The sequence below is a fragment of the Chiloscyllium plagiosum genome, chromosome 21 (genome assembly GCF_004010195.1).
Source record: "Chiloscyllium plagiosum isolate BGI_BamShark_2017 chromosome 21, ASM401019v2, whole genome shotgun sequence".
Classification (NCBI taxonomy): Eukaryota; Metazoa; Chordata; class Chondrichthyes; order Orectolobiformes; family Hemiscylliidae; genus Chiloscyllium; species Chiloscyllium plagiosum.
In genome coordinates, this window is record NC_057730.1 from 21897914 (window position 1) to 21919988 (window position 22075).

The 22075-nt window shown below is 37.8% G+C and overlaps 1 protein-coding gene across 2 annotated transcripts in view; it reads right to left on the reverse strand.

Moving 5' to 3' along the window:
- Positions 1 to 1655: 1655 nt before the first annotated feature.
- The window catches only part of tbc1d24 (TBC1 domain family, member 24), a 43887-nt gene continuing 23467 nt past the window's right edge, over positions 1656 to 22075 (reverse strand). The window contains exons 3-9 of one of the 2 annotated variants that reach the window (XM_043711482.1): positions 21014 to 22058; positions 12931 to 12936; positions 9200 to 9358; positions 9011 to 9074; positions 8527 to 8622; positions 5985 to 6249; positions 1656 to 5390 (exon numbers count right to left, since the gene is read on the reverse strand). In XM_043711482.1, the coding sequence (XP_043567417.1) occupies positions 5236 to 5390; positions 5985 to 6249; positions 8527 to 8622; positions 9011 to 9074; positions 9200 to 9358; positions 12931 to 12936; positions 21014 to 21975 (1707 nt within the window). In that variant the 5' untranslated portion in view covers positions 21976 to 22058 and the 3' untranslated portion in view covers positions 1656 to 5235. The remainder of the gene's footprint in view (positions 5391 to 5984; positions 6250 to 8526; positions 8623 to 9010; positions 9075 to 9199; positions 9359 to 12930; positions 12937 to 21013; positions 22059 to 22075) is intronic. The other variant, XM_043711483.1, reaches the window with a different exon arrangement.

The following is a 22075-nucleotide window of genomic DNA, read 5'->3' on the forward strand; positions in this document are numbered from 1 at the left end:
AATAGGTTGGGCATTTTTTTCCCACCTGGAGTGGAAGATCTATAAAAATTGGTAAGAGTCAGTGTGGATACGCTAATTTCTTTAGCCTTCTGAGAAAATAGAAACATTGGTGTGCCTTCCTGACCATAATGTCAATGTGGATGGACCAGGATAGATTGTTGGTGATATTTACTCCTAGGAATTTGAAACTCTCAACCATCTTGTTCCATGTGGTTTACTGGTTAGCAAGGTTAGATCACATGGGACAAGGAAGACCTGGCCAATTGGATACAAAATTGGCTTGAAGATAGGAGGAGATAGAGGGCCTGAAGATGGATAGGTAGCAAATGTACCCCAAGGGTTAGTGCTTGGACCATTACTTTTATGATTTAGATAAAATAGCTTGGATATTAGAATATAAAGTCAAATTTCAAATTTGCCATTGATTTCAAAAAGTGGTGGAGTGGATAACAGTTAGGTTGATACCAATCAATTACATCATGGAAAGGTGACCAGAGTGGACAGTCTAGTGAAAGACATCATTTAAAGCAAAGAAGTATGAGGTAACACACTTGACAAAGAGAATAAATACAGAATAAATGAAATTTTTAAAAAGATCACAGGGATAGAGATACCTAGAAATTCAAGGGAAAAGGTCATGCAGAGCAAATAGTTAGGAAAACATTTAGGATCTTGGGCTTCATAAACAGAAGCATTGACTATGAAAGCAGAAAAGATATGCTGAAGCTGTATACAGCTCTGGTTAGGCCACAAGAGTACTGCATCCTGGTCTAGTCGCCACACCAATAAAGGGAGCAGTGGATATTTACTCTAATAGCTTCAGCTATGAAAGATTTTGGCTACAAGGTGCAGGCAAGCAAAGGCTGAAGACAAGGCTGAAACCTTGTTTGATCTATGTTGAGAGGTAGAGTAGATTGGGCCCTGTTTTGCAAGTCCAGAACAAGAAATCTCAATCAGAAATGATGATCCATTTAGAATGATCCATTTAATTCAAAAGGCTGCAGATCTTTGGAATTCTGTACCCAAATTCCTGTAGATGCTCTGTGTGTTCAAGACAGAGAGACTAAGAGAATTAAGGGCTGTGGGGATAGCACGAGAAGACGGAATTGAAGTTTTGAAAGGTGCAGCAGGTTCACAAGGCCAAATGTCCTAGTCCTGTTGTTGTTTATGATGTAAAGAACAGATAGGTTTGTAACAACAAAGGTCCACTGGGTGGTGCTGTAGAATCTCAATGAATCTAGAAGAGTACAAGAGAAAGACTGTAAAAGAGCCCCTCTCTGCACTACCACATTACATTTGTCACACCACACTCCTCCATAGAAAACCATTGAAAGCCTCCCATGACAACCTCATTTCATTCCATCACCTGCTCTATCTCACCTCCGCCCCTATCCTGCCTACCCTGCCAACCGACCCCCTCCCCCCAGCCACATCTCCTCGCCACCCAAACACATACAACCAATATCTTCACTCCTGATAAAAATGGTGGCGTCTAGAGTTAGGTTTTTTTTCAAACCAGCACCAGTCCTCATTTAGGACTTCACCCAAATGGACTTCAATTGTGTTCCACTACAACTAATTCGTGGAACACTCAGAATATTATAAACTAAAGAGCCATTCCATCCACACACACAAAAGATGCAATACAAACAGGACACACTGGATACATATTTAATTACATCTTGTAAATTAATGACACTTTTCAAGATTGCTTCCAAAACTGCTGCAATGACATGAAAAAACACATGACACTATAGTGCTTTACATACCAAAATACACTAGGAATTTTACTCCATCGCTGTACACAGCTCTTGCACTTAAGAACCAGAACACAAGTCATCAAACAAGTTAAGGGAACAGTACAAAAATCCAGGCCTGGTTTAATAGATATGAGACCTTCAAAGTTCAACATACAATGACAGAATAAGTATATGTTGATGTTAGCATGAGAGTAAAACATTTCATTCAAAATAAACAGACAATCCATTTTCAGCTGATTCTTTTAGTTTTTGTGGCTGGCTGGGACAGCAGGTAATGTCATTGCAGATTGAGCCAGATGCACTTGGACTGTAGACCACCCAGAGTTGACCATCATATTCTTTCCATTCATGGTGATAAACAATGACACACCTTCACAATGTATTCGGATCCCTTGCATTGATATGATTAGCTACAGAATGGTACGTGTATCAGTAGTTGACACTGTTGATGTTACTGTCGCACTTCCGTAACAGCTGAACCAGTCAAGCATGCACAGTGCAGATGAAGCTTAGAACATTACAGATCAATAGTTCAAGAGAAATGCAGGCAGCAGTCACTTTTCCGTTACTGTATCAAAATATGGCGTAAAGATTGTGCAGCAGGAGTTAACAGACCAGCAAAAATTGGGGACAGCACACTTCCAACTAAAGTTATCAGCATTTCTTCATATAAAACTATACGTTTTGTCTGACTTAAATTATATGAATTCCATATAATTAATATAAATTCAGTATTATATGTATACATGTAATACAATGCACTTTAAAGGTTACTTTCACAATAGCATTAAAATCAAATTGACCCACAGACACACTGCACATTAGTTACACTGAAACAGAGTGTCTTGATAGTAAAAGTCAACCATATGTCCCTAATTTCTCCCAGGCACCATGCTCTGTGCTCACTCCTGACACTCTGCTGACAGCTGCATGGTTTCAATGGCCCATTACATAGCAAACATCCCAGAATAATGCATGGTTTAAAGTTCCTTACATCAAATTTCTGAAGATATGGTTCAAAAGATTAAAAAAATGTATTGCACACTTCAATGAAATGAACCCTAATCGAAGTTAGGGATTAATTACATTGCACTATAGCTCTGAAGATTTAGAAACTTAAGCAATAAAGTTTGAAATTATTTTAACTTAGTTCAACTCAAAACTGAGCAACACAAAATACCACCAATTCATACTGTCTCTAAAATGTTAGTTCTGAAACTTAATCTAAACTCCATTAACTTCAAATTCTATAACTAAAAATGAAACTGGTCACTCAAACAAAAAAAAATTGATGATGGGAAGTGCTTAGTCTGGAGACTGCTGGCTAAGCAATGTGCCTAGAAAGTGCAATTTCTGCATTACTGTACATTCTCTGTTCAAGGGCAATGACCACAGCCAGCTGTCACTCTCTTCATTAGATCAGATGAAAGTTACTTCATAATTAAAGCGTGACTCAGTCTGTAATGAAGCCTCAATTGTTTATTACTCTGATTGCATTTCATGACCATATGACTACGTTCAATCAGTTTGAACTGTCAATTAGTGGACCACCGTTTGAGCTTTGGTGAATTGTGTTCAATCTAACAATATTTCTGTGTCCAGTTTTGAAGGAGCAAGTTCATCAACACACTGCAACTGGACACCCATTTTTTTTGTCTAAGCATTCTGGTATCTCGATGGCACCATGGGGAGGTTTTGCATGGCCTACAATCCAAGAACCAGCCCCACTGGGCACTGCAAATGAATAACTCACTAACAAGAAAGAAACATGCGGCCCTGAAATTGCACTGTAAATATTAATGCACAAATATGTAAGAACATTCTTCTATCCAACATTTTACAGGAGTCAGTATATTGTAATCAAGCTGTTAGTGAAGAATTTCCTACAAGCACAATGTCCTTAAATAGTAAGTACACAGTCAGCTATATTTAGCTTCTAATTTGTTATAGCTGATATCTCAATTCATTTTTCTAGAATTGGCAGAAGTGGGGAATGAATTGGAATTCTTAAAATGTAAAACAGGAAAAGCAATATTTTATATATATGTAAACTTCACTCTGAACTGGCATATTTTAAATATCTGTAAAACTCCGAATATCTCCTTTAAGTTGAAAGAACGTATGTGCCATGAACATTATCCCATGTGCAATAAAAATTCATACCTACCTGATGGTGCAAATTACAATTCACTCCACCATGGTTAGGTACAGCAAATTTCCAAACTAACATGGATCTTTCATAGTCAAGATATGGAGCTAAAGGATCAAGGAGACACTGACACTATTGTATGTAAACAAACAAGCAGCTGCTTCTGAGAATTTAGCATTAATACTGAGTATAATTTATACTTAAAAAGTTATATACTTAGAATACTGCAAAAGAAACCCTTCATTGTTATGTACACTTCTGCAATTCCACTATATATGTTGAATTTTAAAAATCAAGTTAAAAGATATGCAATGCCAGATTCCCTGAGTTAGTAGCTTGGCCACACAGGCCAGAGGTACTAGCTTCATTCTCCAGCCAGGGCAAGAACTAAACTGGGCTAAACTGATACAAAATGGATTGTCCCTTAACATGGACTCTCTACATCTTTGTGGAATTTAGAAGTTGACCAAGCTGGCTGAGGATATAACTGTTGCAGAGAAGGAATGAATTCAGTTTGAAGCATGTAAAAACCTGTCAAACTACTTGCCTCCTCAGAAAGTCGACATCTGAATTGATAGTGTGAGGCTTTAAAAAGAAAAACGTGCAGTCTGTTCTATCAATTTCATTTTGCTTAAAAAGAGCAACATAAATCTATATTGAACGAATGTGAAACAAACAAGAGTCTCTGGAAGCTGTGCATCAGTCTGTACAGAGTGCTAAACCAATTAGATTAAAACAAGCACTTCTTCTAACACTGTGTATAGATAAATCTTCTTTTGTCTGTCACTTCCCTCTAATCAGCAGCATTATTCCAAGTATAAGAGTTGGATTTTGTCTTCACTGAAATAGACTTGAGATCATCAGTGTGTCAAAGCTGGGCGTTATGATCTAATGGTTTGCAGAGCCGCAAGGGAACCTAATTTCCCATCATAACATGATAAACATATTAATACATTTAATTTAGAAGTATTAGAATGGCATACTAGTTTTCAAAGTTTAGCAGAAATACTGAGTTACTTTGCAGGACAATATAGCTTACTTTCTGAGAGATATACATGGCTGAAATATTTGCTATAGCTGGTGCATGATTAATGGAATTCAAGTCACAAACATATAAATGATATAATCATGAAGATTTGGTCACTGCCTCCTCTCCATGGGTTGTTTAATTTTCCTACTCCCAGATGGTTAAAGGTTAAAAATAATACTGTACTAACAGAAACAGGAACTCCCAACTTCAAAGGAATCTAGTTCACTGGACAACACCAAAACTGACCAAAACGAATTGGTGTAATTGAAGAGAATCTTAGAGACAGAATAATGTCCTCAATTAGGCATGATGTTCTGAAAGCCCCAAACTTCCAGTACACTAATCTGGAAAGTTTCTGAACACAGAGGAAGATTGTCAAAAGTACTGGAGTGCCCTGTTGTGCCACGGTTCAGGTTTCCATCGATGTACAATGCAGGGCAGCTGCCACCACCTGTTGGAAAGGTAACAGCAATAGCTTAGTTCTGCTTTCCTGACAGGATTAACAAGGATAAACCTAACAGGCACCTTACTTTGTTATGCAAACAATTCAGTGGCTTTGGCACGAGGATATTTAAAACAAAAGAAAAGGTTGTCATTTCATGTGCTTTTAAGACTTATCACTTCTGATTTGATATTCAATTGCTGACAATCCTTGGTATAAAAATATCTTTTGAGGACAGCACAGAGTAAGAAATCACAGATTTGGTTTTCTTTTCCTCAACTCTCACCTGGTGTTAGCCTGGTTCAGTTGATAGCACACTCATCTCAGACACAAGTTGTGGTTTAAAGTTACACTAGGGACCTAAGCACAAAACCTAATGCTGGTGTTCCAGTGTAGTAGAGGGACAGCTGCATTATTGGAGGTGCAATTCTTTTGGATCATCTATTAAATGAAGGCTCTGTCGGATCGCAAGTGAGCATACAAGATTCCCTGCCACTAAAAAAAGTTCTCCTGCATCCTGGTTTACCTATCTACATATTGTGTACGTTTATAATATAGCACACACACATATAGCTTACTTCTAACAGACACAGGTTTGCTCACCAATTATAATGGATTCTGCACTTCCGGCCATGAACATTGAAGTAGCTTTGGATGTCAAGTTGAAATGGCGTGTGGCAAGAAAGGGTGATAATCTGTCTGATGGCTCCTCAGATGAATTAAGTAAACTCTGCTCCAGGGGGATTTCTGTACCCAAGATACCAGGCTGCTGTGGTGCCTCTGGGCAAGCCTCCCGAAGGCTTTTAGAAGCTTCTATCTCTGGATGTTTAATGATAACCCATTCATATCTTTCCATTTCGGGTTGTAGCTAGAAGTAACAAAAATCAAAACAGCATACAATTCAGACACAGGAGACAATCTCAAACAACATTCTGATATGGCTAACAAATCAGTTTCTTCATAAATATACTGCTGAGATACGATTATTTCTGGTAATGCTGTACAGCAGAAGAATGCTTTTGGGGAATTCAGAAGTATTTAGAATTGGCACAAGCCTGCCACATGGACTTGAATCAAGCTTCGAAGACTGGCAATAGGAAATGGTAAGGTTTTGAATGTGCTGAAAGTGATTTAAAGTGTAATTTTTCCAGTTCTCTAATGAGGTTAATAGATGACTAGGACAGGACTAACTGTGCTGATTTTTTTTTAAAACATTCCAATGGAAGAACAAGTTCTATTTAGCTTTACAAAACTTCAAATTGTTAACTTCGAGATGCTTTATTTTGTATTATAGGCACTATTTCAATAAATGAAAACTGAAACAATCTTTTGTGCAAAATGCTTAGATAAAAACAGATTGCAACGTCATACTAGGTTACATAATATGTTTAACCATCTCCTGCCTTTCCCCAACCCTTCCAGAAAAGTGTTTTTGTGAAACTATGATGTTATTACAGGACAATCCAAATCCCAGACTGAAATCTGGCTTGATATTCTTTTTTTCAAATTAGTGACGGGTCTATCACTGAAATACACGCTCAAATGCTGCAGATCTGATTTTAAAAATGAAAAAGTTTATTAGGCAAAAAATAAAGTAGACTAAATCAAGCTACTTATATTCAATATAAATTGAAAGATTTTGAAAAACTGTACAACCTCATCTATCCCACCATCACTGACATTATAGTACTCCAACACCAGGAAAAGTTCTATTCTCTATTACATCTGTGTTTAACTTAGCCTGTTTATTTCAATTCCCAGTCTTGAGAACTTGACAGCCTCTTCCGGAGCATCCATAAACTGAGCTTAGATTTTCTTAGCTTCAAATAAACTCTTCAAGGTCCTAAACCAAACACTCATGGTCTGGAACTGTTAAACTAGAACTCCTACACTGGGGTAAGCCCTTTCCTAACATTTCTGAATCAACTTCTTTCTCCAGGAGAAACACAGTTTCATATATGTAACTTCAACCAGATTTTCTGAAAACTGAAAAAAAGCTTTCCAAGCTATGGTTTTCCCCCAAGCCAAAAACAAAACAAACCCCAATTCTAACTGAGAGCAAGCTAATGCTCTTTATTGTTTACTCTGTTCGCTTGTGAGACTCTAACATAAATAAATTCCCATTATCAAGACAGGGACATTCACTCTCATACTGGTTTTTAAAGAATTACAGCTCTAGAAATACGGATAAGTTAATCATTAAATTCCCTCTCATACACAGACCAAAACACATAATCCAAACTCAAAAATATTAAACTATATAACATAAATCACACATCTTACGTCACAAGAGTAGCTTAATCAAAGAGGGTTGTTTTTGACAAACCTCTATTCCATTTTCTACAGATAAGATCTAAAAGAAAGGATCACTGGTAAATGAAATGCATTGTAAAAAGCTTCAGTGCTAATTACTAGATTAGGCCAGAACTTTGGAGGAGACAAATAGCTTGAAAGTTAATAGCAGCTGCTACAATTTAAAAGATGACACACTTGGGAAGGGAAGTCTTTGGAACTCTTGTGTTCGCGCGCGTGTGTGTGTGTGTGTGTGTGTGTGTGTGTGTGGAGAGAAGAGTTGGTGGTGGTAGTTTCAGTCCCAGTGTATATTCAAGTCTCAGATAGATAACATTCTTGATCAGTAAGGGAAACAAGGGTCTTGGGGAAAAGGCAGGAAAGTGGGTATGAGGAGCATCAAATCAGCCATGATTTTATTGAATGGCATAGCAGGCTCGAAGGGTCAAACAGCCTATTCCTGTTCCTAATACTTATGGTTTTAAAAGCTGGTATAGCTCATGGTTATGCATGTCAAAAACAAAATGGCATTTTGACCAAAATGAAGTTATAAACATTAAATATGCATACCAATAATGATTAGCATTCCACAACTTAGCCATTATAGAAAGGAGATACCTCCAGGAAATTATTTTCCGCAAGGACAATCTGTTCTTTAGAAACAAGTAATTTCTACAGCACATGTACACAGACCGTGTGATAAAACTGATTTGTCTACAGTTCTCCTTCAGTGAACACTTGCTGTTGTCACAGTGCCATTAATGTGCCAAAGGTAAGGCAATATAAATTTCTGGCCTTTCAGTAGTAAAATAGCCACAGACAATGCAATATTAACCAGCAGAATCCATCAAAATACCTTAAACACAAAACATTCCCCTGTGCCAAAATAACTTAGCTTGTTTCCTCCTTGCCTCCGTTCTATCCAATCTGTTGACAGGTAAGCACCACAAACCTGTTAAAGTAAGGACAGAGTGACAGTTTCAGGCAGGATAAATTCCATGATCGATTTTCAGATTAGGCCTTCCCTGTTATATTAATGCTAAATAGGTTCTTCGAGATTCTTTAGTTCAACCTCATTAAGATTCTCATATCTACTACCATTATACAGAAAATCTTTCAAGGCAATTATTAACACCTGGCATAAAATTAGAACAATAATTTGTTCCTATAATGGTTGACCTGATAATTCCCTCCATGTTATGTAAAACTTTTATATCTTTTTAAGATTTTTCACAGCCACTCCCATTGTAGCTGTTGCTCTCTTTTGCAATTCAACAAAATAAAAAAATGCATTCAGTTACACAACAAAGTTTTCTAATTGTGTTAGATACATAGCCTACCTCAGCGTCAGTTGTTTTGATGAGAATGATGGTTGGTTCATAGCCTTCACAGCGAGCATAAAATCTGAAATGATAGAAAGATGTGCAAGTTTTTCAGTTCGGACAGTCATTGAATAGAAAAATTAACCTGGTTTTTCTTTCTCCACAGATACTTGCTAACCTACCAATTGTTTTCTTCTTGTATCTTACCTAGTCAGGCTATAACCATCATCTGAAGTAGTAAAAATCAACATTGGTTGGCACAGGGCAAATCGCTCTGGGATCCAGGACCAAATTTCTCTCATCTCCTTTGCACTGACAACTTCAGATTTGAAATTTTCAACATTGACTGCTAGATGAACATTATGTCTGCAAGAAATTCATTAAAAAGTCAAGAAAATACCCAAAATAAAATGGATCAGACTTCAGTTATGATAATAAAAAGCAGAGAACAATCCAGGGTCCCCAGAATCATAATTATACTTTAAGTGTGGCACTCACCTCATTACATACAAGTCAAACCCAAACAAAAAAACAGCAATACCATAATGTACTGGCATTTGCCATAACACCCCTCCATTCACAACTTCTAATCAAAACTGATGCTGTTCGTTAGGGATTTTATGTATCAGTGCAAAACACTGAAGAATCATGTCCCTGGACCATAGGTTGCATCCTATGACTTTTTTATTTTAAAAAAATGCTACAAATGTAGTGGATACAGTGGTAATAATTGTCAAAGAATCCTTGGATTTGGGAGAAGTCCCAGAGGTTTGGAAGACTGGAGAATTGGAAAACTGCTAACACAACAGCCTTAATTCAAAAAGGGAGACCAAAAAAAGATAACTATAGGCCAGTTATCTTAACATTGGTCATTGGGAAAATGTTAGAGTCTAGTATAAATAATGTAATTTAGAAATACACAAAATCAAAACAGTCAGCATGGATTCATGAAGGTGAAATCTTGCCTGGCAAGTTTATTACTGTCCTTTAAAGGTGGTAACAAAAAGGCTAAATAAAGGAGAACCAGTAGATACTATTCTTAAATTTCCAAAAGATGATTGATAAGATACTGCACATTAGGTTACTTAATAAGAGGTAAAAACAATGACTGCAGATGTACTTAATAAGAGCCCACGGTGTTATAGGTACTGAACTTTCATAGGTAAAGAATTTACTAACTAATGGAAGACAGATTTGAATAAGAGAGCACTTTCAGCACAGTAGTGCAACAGGGACCAGTACTGGGACCACATTTATTTACTACATATCAATAATTTGAGTGATAGAAGTGAATTTACAATTGCCAAGTTTATGGCTAACAAAAACAAACAGAAAGGCAACTTGTAAGAATGACAAAATGAGGATTTAGAGGGATTGACAGATTCAGTAGGCTAAAATTTGGCAGATGTAATTTAAATGGGGAAATATGAGGTTATACACTTTGACAAGAAGAACTGAGGCTCTGAATATTATTTAAATGGAGAAAAACTGGAGGGATTTGGGGTCATTGTTCATGAATCACCAAAATCCAGTGACAGTAAGTATCCAATTTCCGCAGGTAATAGGGAAGGCAAGTGGACTGCTGGCTGCCGTGTCAATGAGAATAAAAATAAGAATGTCTTGCTAAACTATATAAGACACTAGTCAGGCCACAGATGGAGTACTGTAAACAGTTTTGATCCTCTTATCAAAGAAAAAGTATGCTGGCATTGATGGTTGTTCAGAGAAGGTTCATTCAGTTGATTCGAGATAAGGAAGGATTTTGTTGTAAGGAGGGGGAGTTGGACTTGTACTCAATGGAGTTTAGAAGAATAAGGGGTGACTTTATTGAAACATGATATTCTTAGAGGGCTTGACAGAGTAGATGTGGAGATGTTGTTTCCTCTTGTGCAAGGATATAGGAACAGATAGCATAATTTCAGAGAAAGAGGTCATCCATTTAAGACAGGAGGATTTTCTTCCTCTCCAAAAAATTCATTGTGGTCATTGTGAATATTTCAGGCTTAGATTGATAGATTTTTGTTTTAACTCGAGGGAATCAAGGGTTATGGGGAAAAGCAAGAACATAGAATTCAGGTTTATCAGATTAGTCATGATCTCACTGAATAGCGAAGCAGACTCCAAATGGCCAACTTCTACTCCTCAATCTTATTATTTTTATTATTTCATAATAAAATATTTATTATATTTTTCAAAATCCTTAATTTTGATTGATATACTGTTCCTGTGATGAAGGACAATCAAATGGACTTTTTAAAAACGCTGACAGAAGAAAACTTTTCTTTGAATTCCACATTTCTACAAAGATAACTAGAAACACAACCATGTTTTAACAGAGGTTTAATTAAAACAACTTCTGACAATGACATCAAGCCATATGACCTGCAACTTTATCAGGTCAAATACAAACCAGTTCCGAACATCATACTTAATTTATATGCCCAGTTTCACTGCATCAAGTATAAAATTTAATGTCACATTGATATTCTCACCTTTGCATTACACAATCATATTGCATCTGGAAGGGAGCTCTATAATAATGTCTGACGAGCATACCGTTTTATCACCTGGTAAACGGAGGAAGAATAACCAGATTGCAAATAATACGTGCTTTTTACTCTCCTGTGCATCACATGCCCCTTCCAATGGCATAAGCCTTGCACATAACATAAGATTCTCTCATCAATACTAAATATTACTACTTCCTGCATGCATTGTAACATAGTACTTGCATATTAGTAGTCTCGTACAATTTTTATAATTACTTGTATTTTTTAAAGCTACGATTTTTATTTTCTGCCAGCATTTTGTTTCTATCTTCCCTCGCTCAAAAATCTCCACTAATCTGTAATATTCTATGCATTGCAGCCACATTGCCAATTTCCTTGCGTTAACGTTTGCTTATTTATCTTTTTTTTCCCTGCTCTGTCATTTCAAGATTGGTAGATAGCGATGAGTTACGAAGAAAATGGGGATTAACAAGAAAAATGTTCAAGGCATTGTGTTACCTCTTTTAAGGCTGATTTTCAATGATTTTATTGAGATGTGGCTGTCAGTAATGATAATTGTGAAAATACAACTACATGAAATGCTTACTGCATGATAATCTTATGCACACTGTCCAATCACAATGGGTTGAAAACCATGGCATCTGACCAAGACATTGGGCACATGATGGCTTTCATAGCATTAGGTGAGGTGGGGACGATAGAAGCAGATGGTTGAGTGAACTTATACAATGGTCACACTTGCATTTTTCTTTTAGGTGAGAGAACTGGGACAACCCTTCAGAACAGTGCCAATTAATACTTCACTGAAAATGGGTCACCGTCACAGATACACCGGCAGAATAAAGAATGCTTGAAATCAGTAATCCTGTGATAGGTGATAAACTGGAGATTTTGCACACTTGTAAAACAGAAACAACTTAGAAATGATTAGTTGTTTGTACCATACTGTTCTACCATCCAAATTTAATTCCCCCATACTCATATTAGGAACAGAGGGTTTTGCCTATTTCACACTTATAAAAGATCAACGTGCTTGAGTGCACTTTCCAGTGAAAGTCAGTACAGGTGAAAAAAGTAGACACCATGACCAATCTGTGGGGGTTTGCTACCTCAGAGGCAATGCAATCAACAGTAAGCTGTACTTCCTGAATTAATTATCAAGTAGACTGATCAAATCAACCAGCCAGTTGTTAAACATGAATCTTCTCAGTCTGTACTGCTCACTATACTTCATGCAATGCATTTGGAATATTGTTACTAATAAGACATTAAACATCATTTTGCAAACTATTGCTAAGAAAAAAGGTTATTGGATGTGTATAGGTGTGGGGAGGGTCAATGGGAGGTAGAAAACTTCCCTGTGTAGGTTGTGCACTTAAACCCACACAGATCCCAAATTTTGTGAAGAAAGTTCTTTCTATAGCCTACCTTCGTCTGCAAATTGAACATTGAAGGCGTAGTTTAACAGGAACAAATTTGGATGTCAAAGAGCACAGGTACAATGATGAAGGAAAAAAAAAGAAACAGCAATCAGCGTAATTCCCACATCCCAGAGAAAAAGAGCAAGCTAAAACTGATAAAACACAAGAATTGTTACTACATGCTAAGCAACTAACAAAACCTTAAAGATAACAACAGAAAAAAAACCTGGAAATACTGAAATCAGAGTTAACATTTCAGGTCGATGACCTTTCATCAGAACTAGGAAACGTTAAAGATCGACTTTGAGCAAGGGCTGGATAAGGATGAAGGAAGGTATGAAATGGGTAGGAGACAAGAAAGACAATGACAGAAGAGTTAGTCCTCCAGGATCCAAAGGAAATATTGATGGGGTAAGAAAAGAAACAAAAAGATGTGCCTGCAGCAATTGTACAGTTACCTAGAAGCAAAACTAGGGGCAAAGATTATGCTAAGCAAACAAAACAGTTTATAGTCAGAAATAAAAGCAAATTACTGCGGATGCTAGAATCTGAAACCAAAAAAAGAGAAAATGCTGGAAAATCTCAGCAAGTATGGCAGCATCTGTAAGGAGAGAAAAGAGCTGACGTTTCAAGTCTAACTGATCATTTGTCGAAGCTTTGACAAAGGGTCAGTTAGAATCAAAACGTCAGCTCTTTTCTCTCCTTACAGATGCTGCCAGACTTGCTGAGATTTTCCAGCATTCTCTCTCTTTTGGTTATAGTCGGAAATTGTTGAACTCAACATCGAATCTGGACGACTATAAAATGCCTAATCCAAAAAATGAGGTGTTGTTCCTCAATCTTACATTAAGTGTCACTGTAATATTACAATAGGGCAAGGACAGATATCTGAGTGACAGCACAAGATGAAGTACTAAAATGATCAAGTACTGAAAGATTGGTGTCAAACTCACACTTAAAACAGAAGTGGTCTGTGAAAGTCACCTAATCTGCAATTGGTCTCCTTAACCTAGGTGAACACATTTCCTATTCTAATGGTAGGTCATTAACACTGTTTTTCTCACCATTAACACAGTCTGATCTGAACATTTCCAATATTTTGTGTTTTTATCTCAAATTTCCAGCATCCATAGTATATTGTTTGTCGATTAAACAAAATCGTAATTTGAGTAGCATCTACCCTGGCTCTGTGCACAAGAGTTTCTATGGAACTATTCAAATTACTCTCAAAAGGCAAGATCAGTTACAATGAGAAGGACATTGTCTTTACTTTTGGCATTGCTCAATTTCAGCTTAACACTTTAGCAATAATGAGCAATTTCTGCTTTTGTGTTGAGAACCAATCAATAATGTGGAAACCATCAAAATCCCACTGGCTTTCAGAAAGTGACAATCTGAAGAAAAAAAACATTTCAAAAAAGGGAGAAATTTTAGGTTTGTTACGTTATGAATGTCTACTGCTACAACGAACCTTCAACTTTAACATTCAACATAGCGCATTGATACAAAAGGAACCAAAGTCAGCTTTGCAAAGTAATTGAATGAGCAAGCCTCCTTCACGAATTCCTTCTTGAAAAGAAAATGGAGCATAAGTATTATGCAAGATCTCAAAGACCTCACACTCACTCCGACTTTTTTTTTAAATAACCAAAGAACAGCATATGTTTAACAGACTGCTTAGAAGAAAAAGAATGCTTTTCGTCAAATTAATGCTGAAAACTATTCAAAGCATGCTGGGAAGCAAAAAAGGAAAATCCCGTAAAGTAATCTCTTCTGCTAATAGGAGAAATCCATTGGCTGTCAAATGGCAGAGCAGGAGGTCTCCCAACAACTTAGCAGGCTCCAATCAGTTCATCCAGAGCAGGAGAAAGGAAGGGTGCATTGAAGTCAAACATTTGGATTTACGAATCCTCTAAGGTGGTACCTCAGCCAGCAGGATGGCAGAGGACAATTTCCAGCATGTTGCAAACCATGAGAAGGATAAGTCACAATGTGCTGAGCTACAGACAGTTCTTTGATTTAGTATCTGTTTCTTATTTTGCGAACTGCCCAAACAATACAAAGCATCAAAACCAAAGTCTGAACCCATGAGCAAAATACAAGCTAGTTGGCAACAGGTTTAAGGCAACTGGATAAACCTGCACATTCAGGGCATTTGGTGGAGTGCAGTTCACATATCCAAAGGGACTTAAACTAAATAAGATAAAACTAATTGAGATGGTTACTAATTCTTGGCAACACCTGAATCTGGATTTGAACTATATTTGAAATATATTTGACAAATTACTGGTAGCCCCACACTATATTGTCTTTGTTAGCTTGCTCAGTCAATTGCTATTCCATAAAGCTGATGTGTTTCTGCAGCATCTTTCACACTCTCAGGACAAATAAACTGCTTTACAGCCAATGAGGAACACCTTGAAGCACATTCACTGTTGTAACGCAAGAAACACAGCAACCAATTTGGGCATAGCAAGCTGCCACATAAATATGATAACGATCAGATATTATGTTAAGTTGATTGAGTGATAAATATTGGCTATGAATTCCAGAGATTTCCTCTTCTATTCTTCAAAATAGTGCCATGGAATCTTTTAGGCCCACCTGAGAGAACAGACAGAGCTTCTATACTCCACTTCCAATCTGAATACTATTTCGAAGGAAAGCAAGTTCAGAATTTAATTTGCTTTAAATTGTTTAATTAATAACCTAATTAACATTACCATATTCCTGAAACACCTTTAAACTGCTGTATTTCATTAACTGTGCACAGAGCTAGTGTACATGGACCAGAGGGAAAAAACATAAGATTTCTGGAAGCAACAGTTAATTCTCATATCATTCAATATCAACAAAGTTGCTAAACTGAAATTTCAAGACGTGTCCAGCAAAGTGATTTATAATGCGATTGGCATTATCTTGTACCATTCTGTGCTAAAAACTTAGTGGGCCAGATGCAAGTCTCAATGCACTGTTTCATCATCAAAAACTTGTGACCGATCTATGCCAGACTGGAGGTGATAGTTACTACTTTGCTGGCTGATAGCATAATATTCAGAGTTATCATTTGTTTCAAGTCATCTTTATTGTGTACAGCTTGGCTTAAAATGGTTTGCACTTAGACACAACCATCATGCTAACATTGGTGAGACTCTCAGAAATGTCATCCTTACAGTACAAAATGTTTCTACAAGTTTGAGACAAAACATAAGGGAAGTTTGTCATATCCATTATTTGGGAGTTTTAATCTAGATTCTGACCTGGAACTGTTTCCTTCCCGAGATAGATATCACTTGGTTTTGTGGATGTAAGTTTGCTCAATGAGCTGGAAGATTCGTTTTCAGACATTTCGTCACCATACTAAGTAACATCAGTGAGCCTCCAGTGAAAGTAAACTGAATAGAAAACCTTGCCTTTTTTTTAATTCATTCACGGGATTGTGATCATTACTGGCTAGACCAGCACTTATTGCCCACCCCCAACTGCCCAGTGGATAGGTAAGAGTCAACCACACTGCTGTGGGTCTGGAGTCACATGTAGTCTATGTAAAGATAGCAGTTTCTTTCCCTAAAAGGACATTAGTGAACCAGATAGGTTTTTCCTGACCAACAATAGTTTCATGGTCATTACTAAGCTCTTAACTTCAGATTTTTATTGATTTAAAATTTCACCATCTGCCATGGCGGGATTCAAACCCTGGTGTCTGGATTATTACTCCAAACAGTAATACCACTAGGCCACTGCTTTTTTTGTAAGCAAAAAGCAGCTTTAGCACAAAATAAAATGATCACAGGTAAACAAAAAGTGCAATTCCTTTGTACACAATACATGAAAATGAAAGTTAAAAATCATAACACCAGATTATAGTCCAAAAGGTTTATTTGGAAGCACTAGCTTTCGGAGAACTGCTCCTTCATCAGGACAACCACCTGATGAAGGAGCAACACTCCGAAAGCTAGTGCTTCCAAATAAACCTTTTGGACTATAACCTGGTGTTGTGTGATTTTTAACTTTGTCCACCCCAGTCCAACACCAGCACCTCCACATCATGAAAATGAATGGGAATTCAGTACTAACTGCTCAGACGGGGCTAGTATTCTCAAAAATCACAAATAGGAAAGTGGGACGATTTAAAAACAAATAGTTGGGGCAAGGGATCAAATATTGAATGTGATATATCAAAGAGCACAGTCAAGACAAGAAAGGAAAAAAAAACTAAAGAATGCACCAATCAAGATCAGATGTTACAAAGATAACAAAAAGACGAAAAATACTCTGCACCTGGATGTATGGAGCACTCAAAGTAAACACATTGTGTGCTTTATTAACAAAAGTTATCTGCTAGTCATTATGGAAATGTTAATGCCAGAGAAGTATTGGGTCCTGATTATTAAGATGTATATGACATCCAAGAAAAGTAGGATGCCAGGTTAAAAATGGAGGGGCATTGCTCATCAAGATTGGAGTTGGTGTAATAGGTACAGATGACCTTGGTTGAAGAGATCAGGATGTAGAATTAGTTTGGATGGAGATGATCAATTGTAGTGAAAAAAATTATTAGTGGCCCCCTAACAGTAACCACAATGTAGGGCTAAGTACAGAAGAAAAAATATTGGGTGTGTGGGGCAAGGGACAATAATCATAGGTGTCCTTAATCTATGCACAAACTGAAAAATCATATTGGTGGTAACAGCCTGGATGCAAAGTTCATAGAATGCTTTTGAGGTAGCTTCTCAGTGGAGCACAATCTTACTATAAAGAAAAAAACTCAAAATAAAGAAACCATCATCCATAGTTAACTAAGTAGGGAAAAAAAAAAAGATGTAAAGGTGACTGCAGATTAGATGACTGATCAGAATTATAAAGTAGAGAATAATAAAGATTAATCGGGGGAGAAATTAGGAGTGTAAGAGGAAGTTAGCTAGAAACGTAAAAAAGAAAAACAAGTACTTAAAAAGTAAGGGAGTAATTAAAGTAATTGTTGGTGCTCTAGAAAGTGGAGCTAGGGAATTTATAGCAGATAAAGAGGAACAGTGGATTAAATTAACCAACATTTTTCATCTCTGTTTTCACTAGAGGATGCAAACATCTTTCCTGTGGTACAGAAAGTACCAGAAAAAAATTTGAGGGACTGAATTATCTTCACTTGGACGGACAAAGATTAACTAAGGATTATCAGCATGGCTTTGTAAGGGGGAGATCACATGTGACAAAATGATTGAATTTTTCGAGCAATTTGCTGGTGTGATGCAGTTTATGTGGACCTCTTGACAAAGTCTCACATAGCATACAGGTTAAGCAGCTAAGAGCCCATGGGACCCTGAGAAATTTGTCAAATTGATTCCAAAATTGCCTTAGTTACAGGAATCAGAAGTTGGATGATCGAAAGATGTATTTGTGACTAGAAGCCTGGGTCCTTTGCTATTTTGTAGTGCACATGAATGATTAGACAAGAATGCAGGAAGCATGATCAGCAAGTTTGCAAATGACATGAAAATTGCAAAGAGGTAAATAGCATGGAGGAAAGCCTTACACTACAGGACAATACAGGTGGCTCAGTGGTTAGCACTGCTGCCTCACAATGCCAGAGATGCAGGTTCAGTTCCAGCCTCGGACGACTGTTTGTATGGAGTTTGCATATTCTCCCAGTATCTGCGCACTTTTGCTCTGGGTGGAAAAGCTTCCTCCCACAATCCAAAGATGTGCAGGTTAGCTGGATTGGCCATGCTAAAGTGTCCAGGGCTGTGCAGTTTAGGTGAATTAGCCATAGGATATGCAGGATTACAGAGAGTACAGTAGAGGAACGAGTCTGGGTGGGATGCTCTTCAGAGAGTTGGTGTGGACTTAATGGGCCGAATGGCCTGTTTCCACATTGTAAGGATTCTATGATTTTACACAGTTGGGCTGAACAATGGCACATGAAATTTAATCCCGACAAAAAAGTGAGGTAATGCGTTTGGGAGGCCTATTAAGGCAATGGAGTACACATTGAACGGTAGGATCCTGGAAAGTATAGAGGGTCAGAAGAACCTTGGTATGCATATCAATAGATGTTTGAAGACAAGAAGATTGGTAGATGAGGTGGCTAAGGCTGCATAACAGATACTTGCCTTTATTAATCAAGGCTCTGAATACAAGAGCAAGTAGATTATAAAGCAGCTGCACATAATATTAATTAGGCCACAGCTGGAGTCCAGCATCTGGACACCACATCACAGGAAGGATGCAAATGAACTAGACAGACGAAATTTCCAACAATTTACCTGGGCTGGAGCAATTCAGCTATACAGAGAGACTAGGTAAGCAGAGAAGGCTGGAGTGGTGAGGAATTGAGGTCTTCAAATTTCAGACAGGCACAGACAGGAACTGTAGAGAAACTTTCCCTCTTAGTACAGAATAACCAAAGACACAGGTTTAAGGAAAGGGGCAAGAGGTTTACAGGTGATGCATGGAAAATATATTTCACAGTGTGTTCTGGGATTCTGAAACTCACTGACTGGAAGAATAGAGGAGGCAGGAACCCTGAAGACATTTAAGAATGGTTCATATGAGCACTTGAGATACCAGAACATAAAAGGTTACAGGCTAAGGGCTGGAAAAATGGGATTAGAATAGATGGAAGTCAGATGGCCCATTGTGCCAGGGACGGTTAAAGGGCATTTTCCCATGCTGCACGGATACTAACTCCATTCCAGTAACAGCTGTAAATCTGGAGATGCAAGGGAAAGAGGAACTTGTGGATAGTACTCCTTCCCTTGTGACAGTAATACGCAAAATGTAAGCCTCTGGGTCTGGGCATTCTTCATCTTAGGGCCTTAGAAAAAGGTGCCCTACGAGGTGGTAGGTGTGTTGGCATTAATTTTCCAAATTCCCTAGATTCGGCAAAGATTTCATCGGAATGTAGCAAATGCAACTCCTCTATTCAAGCAGAGAAGCACATAGAAAACAGGAAATTGTAGGCGAGTTAGTTTGACATCTGTCATGGAGATGGTGTTAGAATCAATTGTTAAAAGTTTAATGGGCACTTAAAGTTATATTGAGAAAAGTCAACATGGTTTTGTGAAAGGGAAATCACGTTTTAATAATATCAGTTCTTCTAAAGATCAGCATATGCTGCAGATAAATGGAAGCCCTGTAGACAGAGTACTTGGATTTCCAGATGGCAGTTTAAGAAAATAAATGGTGTGTGGGGGGGGGGTGGTAACATATCAGTGTTGCTTGCTTTCTATCAATCAGTCAATCTGAATGTGTACACAAGTGGCGTTTTGTTGATCAGAAAGTTATAATGAGCGGAGTCACAAAGGGGTTTGTGTGGGGGTCTAAAATCTTTTACATCAATTACTTGGATGATGGGAGCAAAGGGATGGTAACTAAAGCAGAGGATTCAAAGATGAGTCGGTAGTATGTTGCAGAGATGGATTTGCAGGTTTAAAGGGGCAGAAGGTTTACAGGTGATACGAGGAAAACCTTTTTCACAGAGAGTTCTGTGATTCTGAAACTCACTGAAAGAATCGAACGGGCAGGAACCCTGAAGGTGAAGCAAGTGGTTAAAACATCTGACAGAGAATAATGTGGAAGTGTAAAGTTGTTCGTTTTGGCAGGAAGTATGAACTGCAGAATATTATTTATATGAATAACAATGTGGAATGCTAATGTGCAGAGGGATCTAGGTACTCTAGTACACAAATCAAAATGTTAACACACAAGGGCATAATCAAGGCCAGTAATGAAATGCTATCTTTTATTAAAAGAACGATTTGATGGAATCATATAATTATACAGCAGCAAGGTGGTGTGGGGGAGGAGGAGGAGATCAGTGACAGGGAGTTTTTTATAATTAAGGGTGCATATTAGTTGCAACTCTGCAGCTTTATGAAAAGACTTAAGATTGCATAAATTGTCAAAAACAATCTTCAATATCAGTGAAGGACAAAGGATTGAATTTCATTCCAGTTCCCATTAAATCAAAATCAACCGATTAAAAAGTTGTTTAAAAGGTGAGAAAACATTTAAACAGCGAGTTATGCATAAGAACACATTTTTTCCCTAAGATCCCATATTGATTCCAGCCCTAAAATATGTTCAATCACCTCTTTTGATTTACTGTGATGCCTTTTTGCTTCAGTGCTTTTTCATTGGCATCGCGAAGCAAACGGATCTCCTTCCTTGAGAACAGGCGAATAGAGAACGCTTTGTCCAATAGCTTCTCAATTGGGACATGGTCAGCAATTCCTTGAATGAAGTTCTGGATATCAGTTCGAATGTCAGCAGATTTTTCAGACTGCCTGATTCTGACTTTTCGGAAAAATTTGAGCACAGCCAATGCTACCCTGTAAAGTACTTTAAATCCTTCGACAAAGAAGATATCTAACACACGGACTGCATAGTTAAATGGCAGGTCTCCAAAAATCCATCGTAGCCAATTAGAGTAAACCTCCAGGACATCCTCTGAAGCACTCACTATTAGCTTGTGGGCACCTTGGCAGTATTTGTTGGCTAGATCTCCAAAGGTCATACAAGAGGACTCATAGGCAAGGAAGGTTTGATCTATGAAATGTTTTGTACGGTCGTTACAAGCCAAGAGCCGGCACACCTTCTCAAAACAGTCTGCTTCATCAGTGCTGTAATGTAGGAGCAGTGCTACAATGGCTGGTAGCACAGGACAGAAAGAGATGTCTGGAAACTGGTTGGAAATACAAACCACAATCTTCCTAACTGCAACAATTCCATCGGTGTTCAGACAATAGTTTGGTACTGCACTACCATTGACAAATTCCGGCATTGGCAGAGTTGAGGCATTCTTTTTTCCTGTGATTTTTCCAACAATATCCTTGTACACCTCAGCATCAGGTGTCACTGTCCTGCATGAGACAGCTTTGATAATTTGTTCATAGATTTTTGTTCTTAAAGAGTGGCTCTTTGACCAGTAACCTTGTCTTGCGTACTGCTTTAACAAGTTGCTATCTATGCGGGATGGGACCACAGGACTATCCTTCTCCAGGTCAATCATTTTGTCCCAATCCACAAACTGTCCACTCTCCATGTAAGACATAGCTCACTGATCCTTTTGTTTCAATATTTGAGAATTGAAGGCGAGGGGGCAGAATTTGATCCTCAAGGTGCACCTGTTTTTCACTGTTAGACAAAAGACA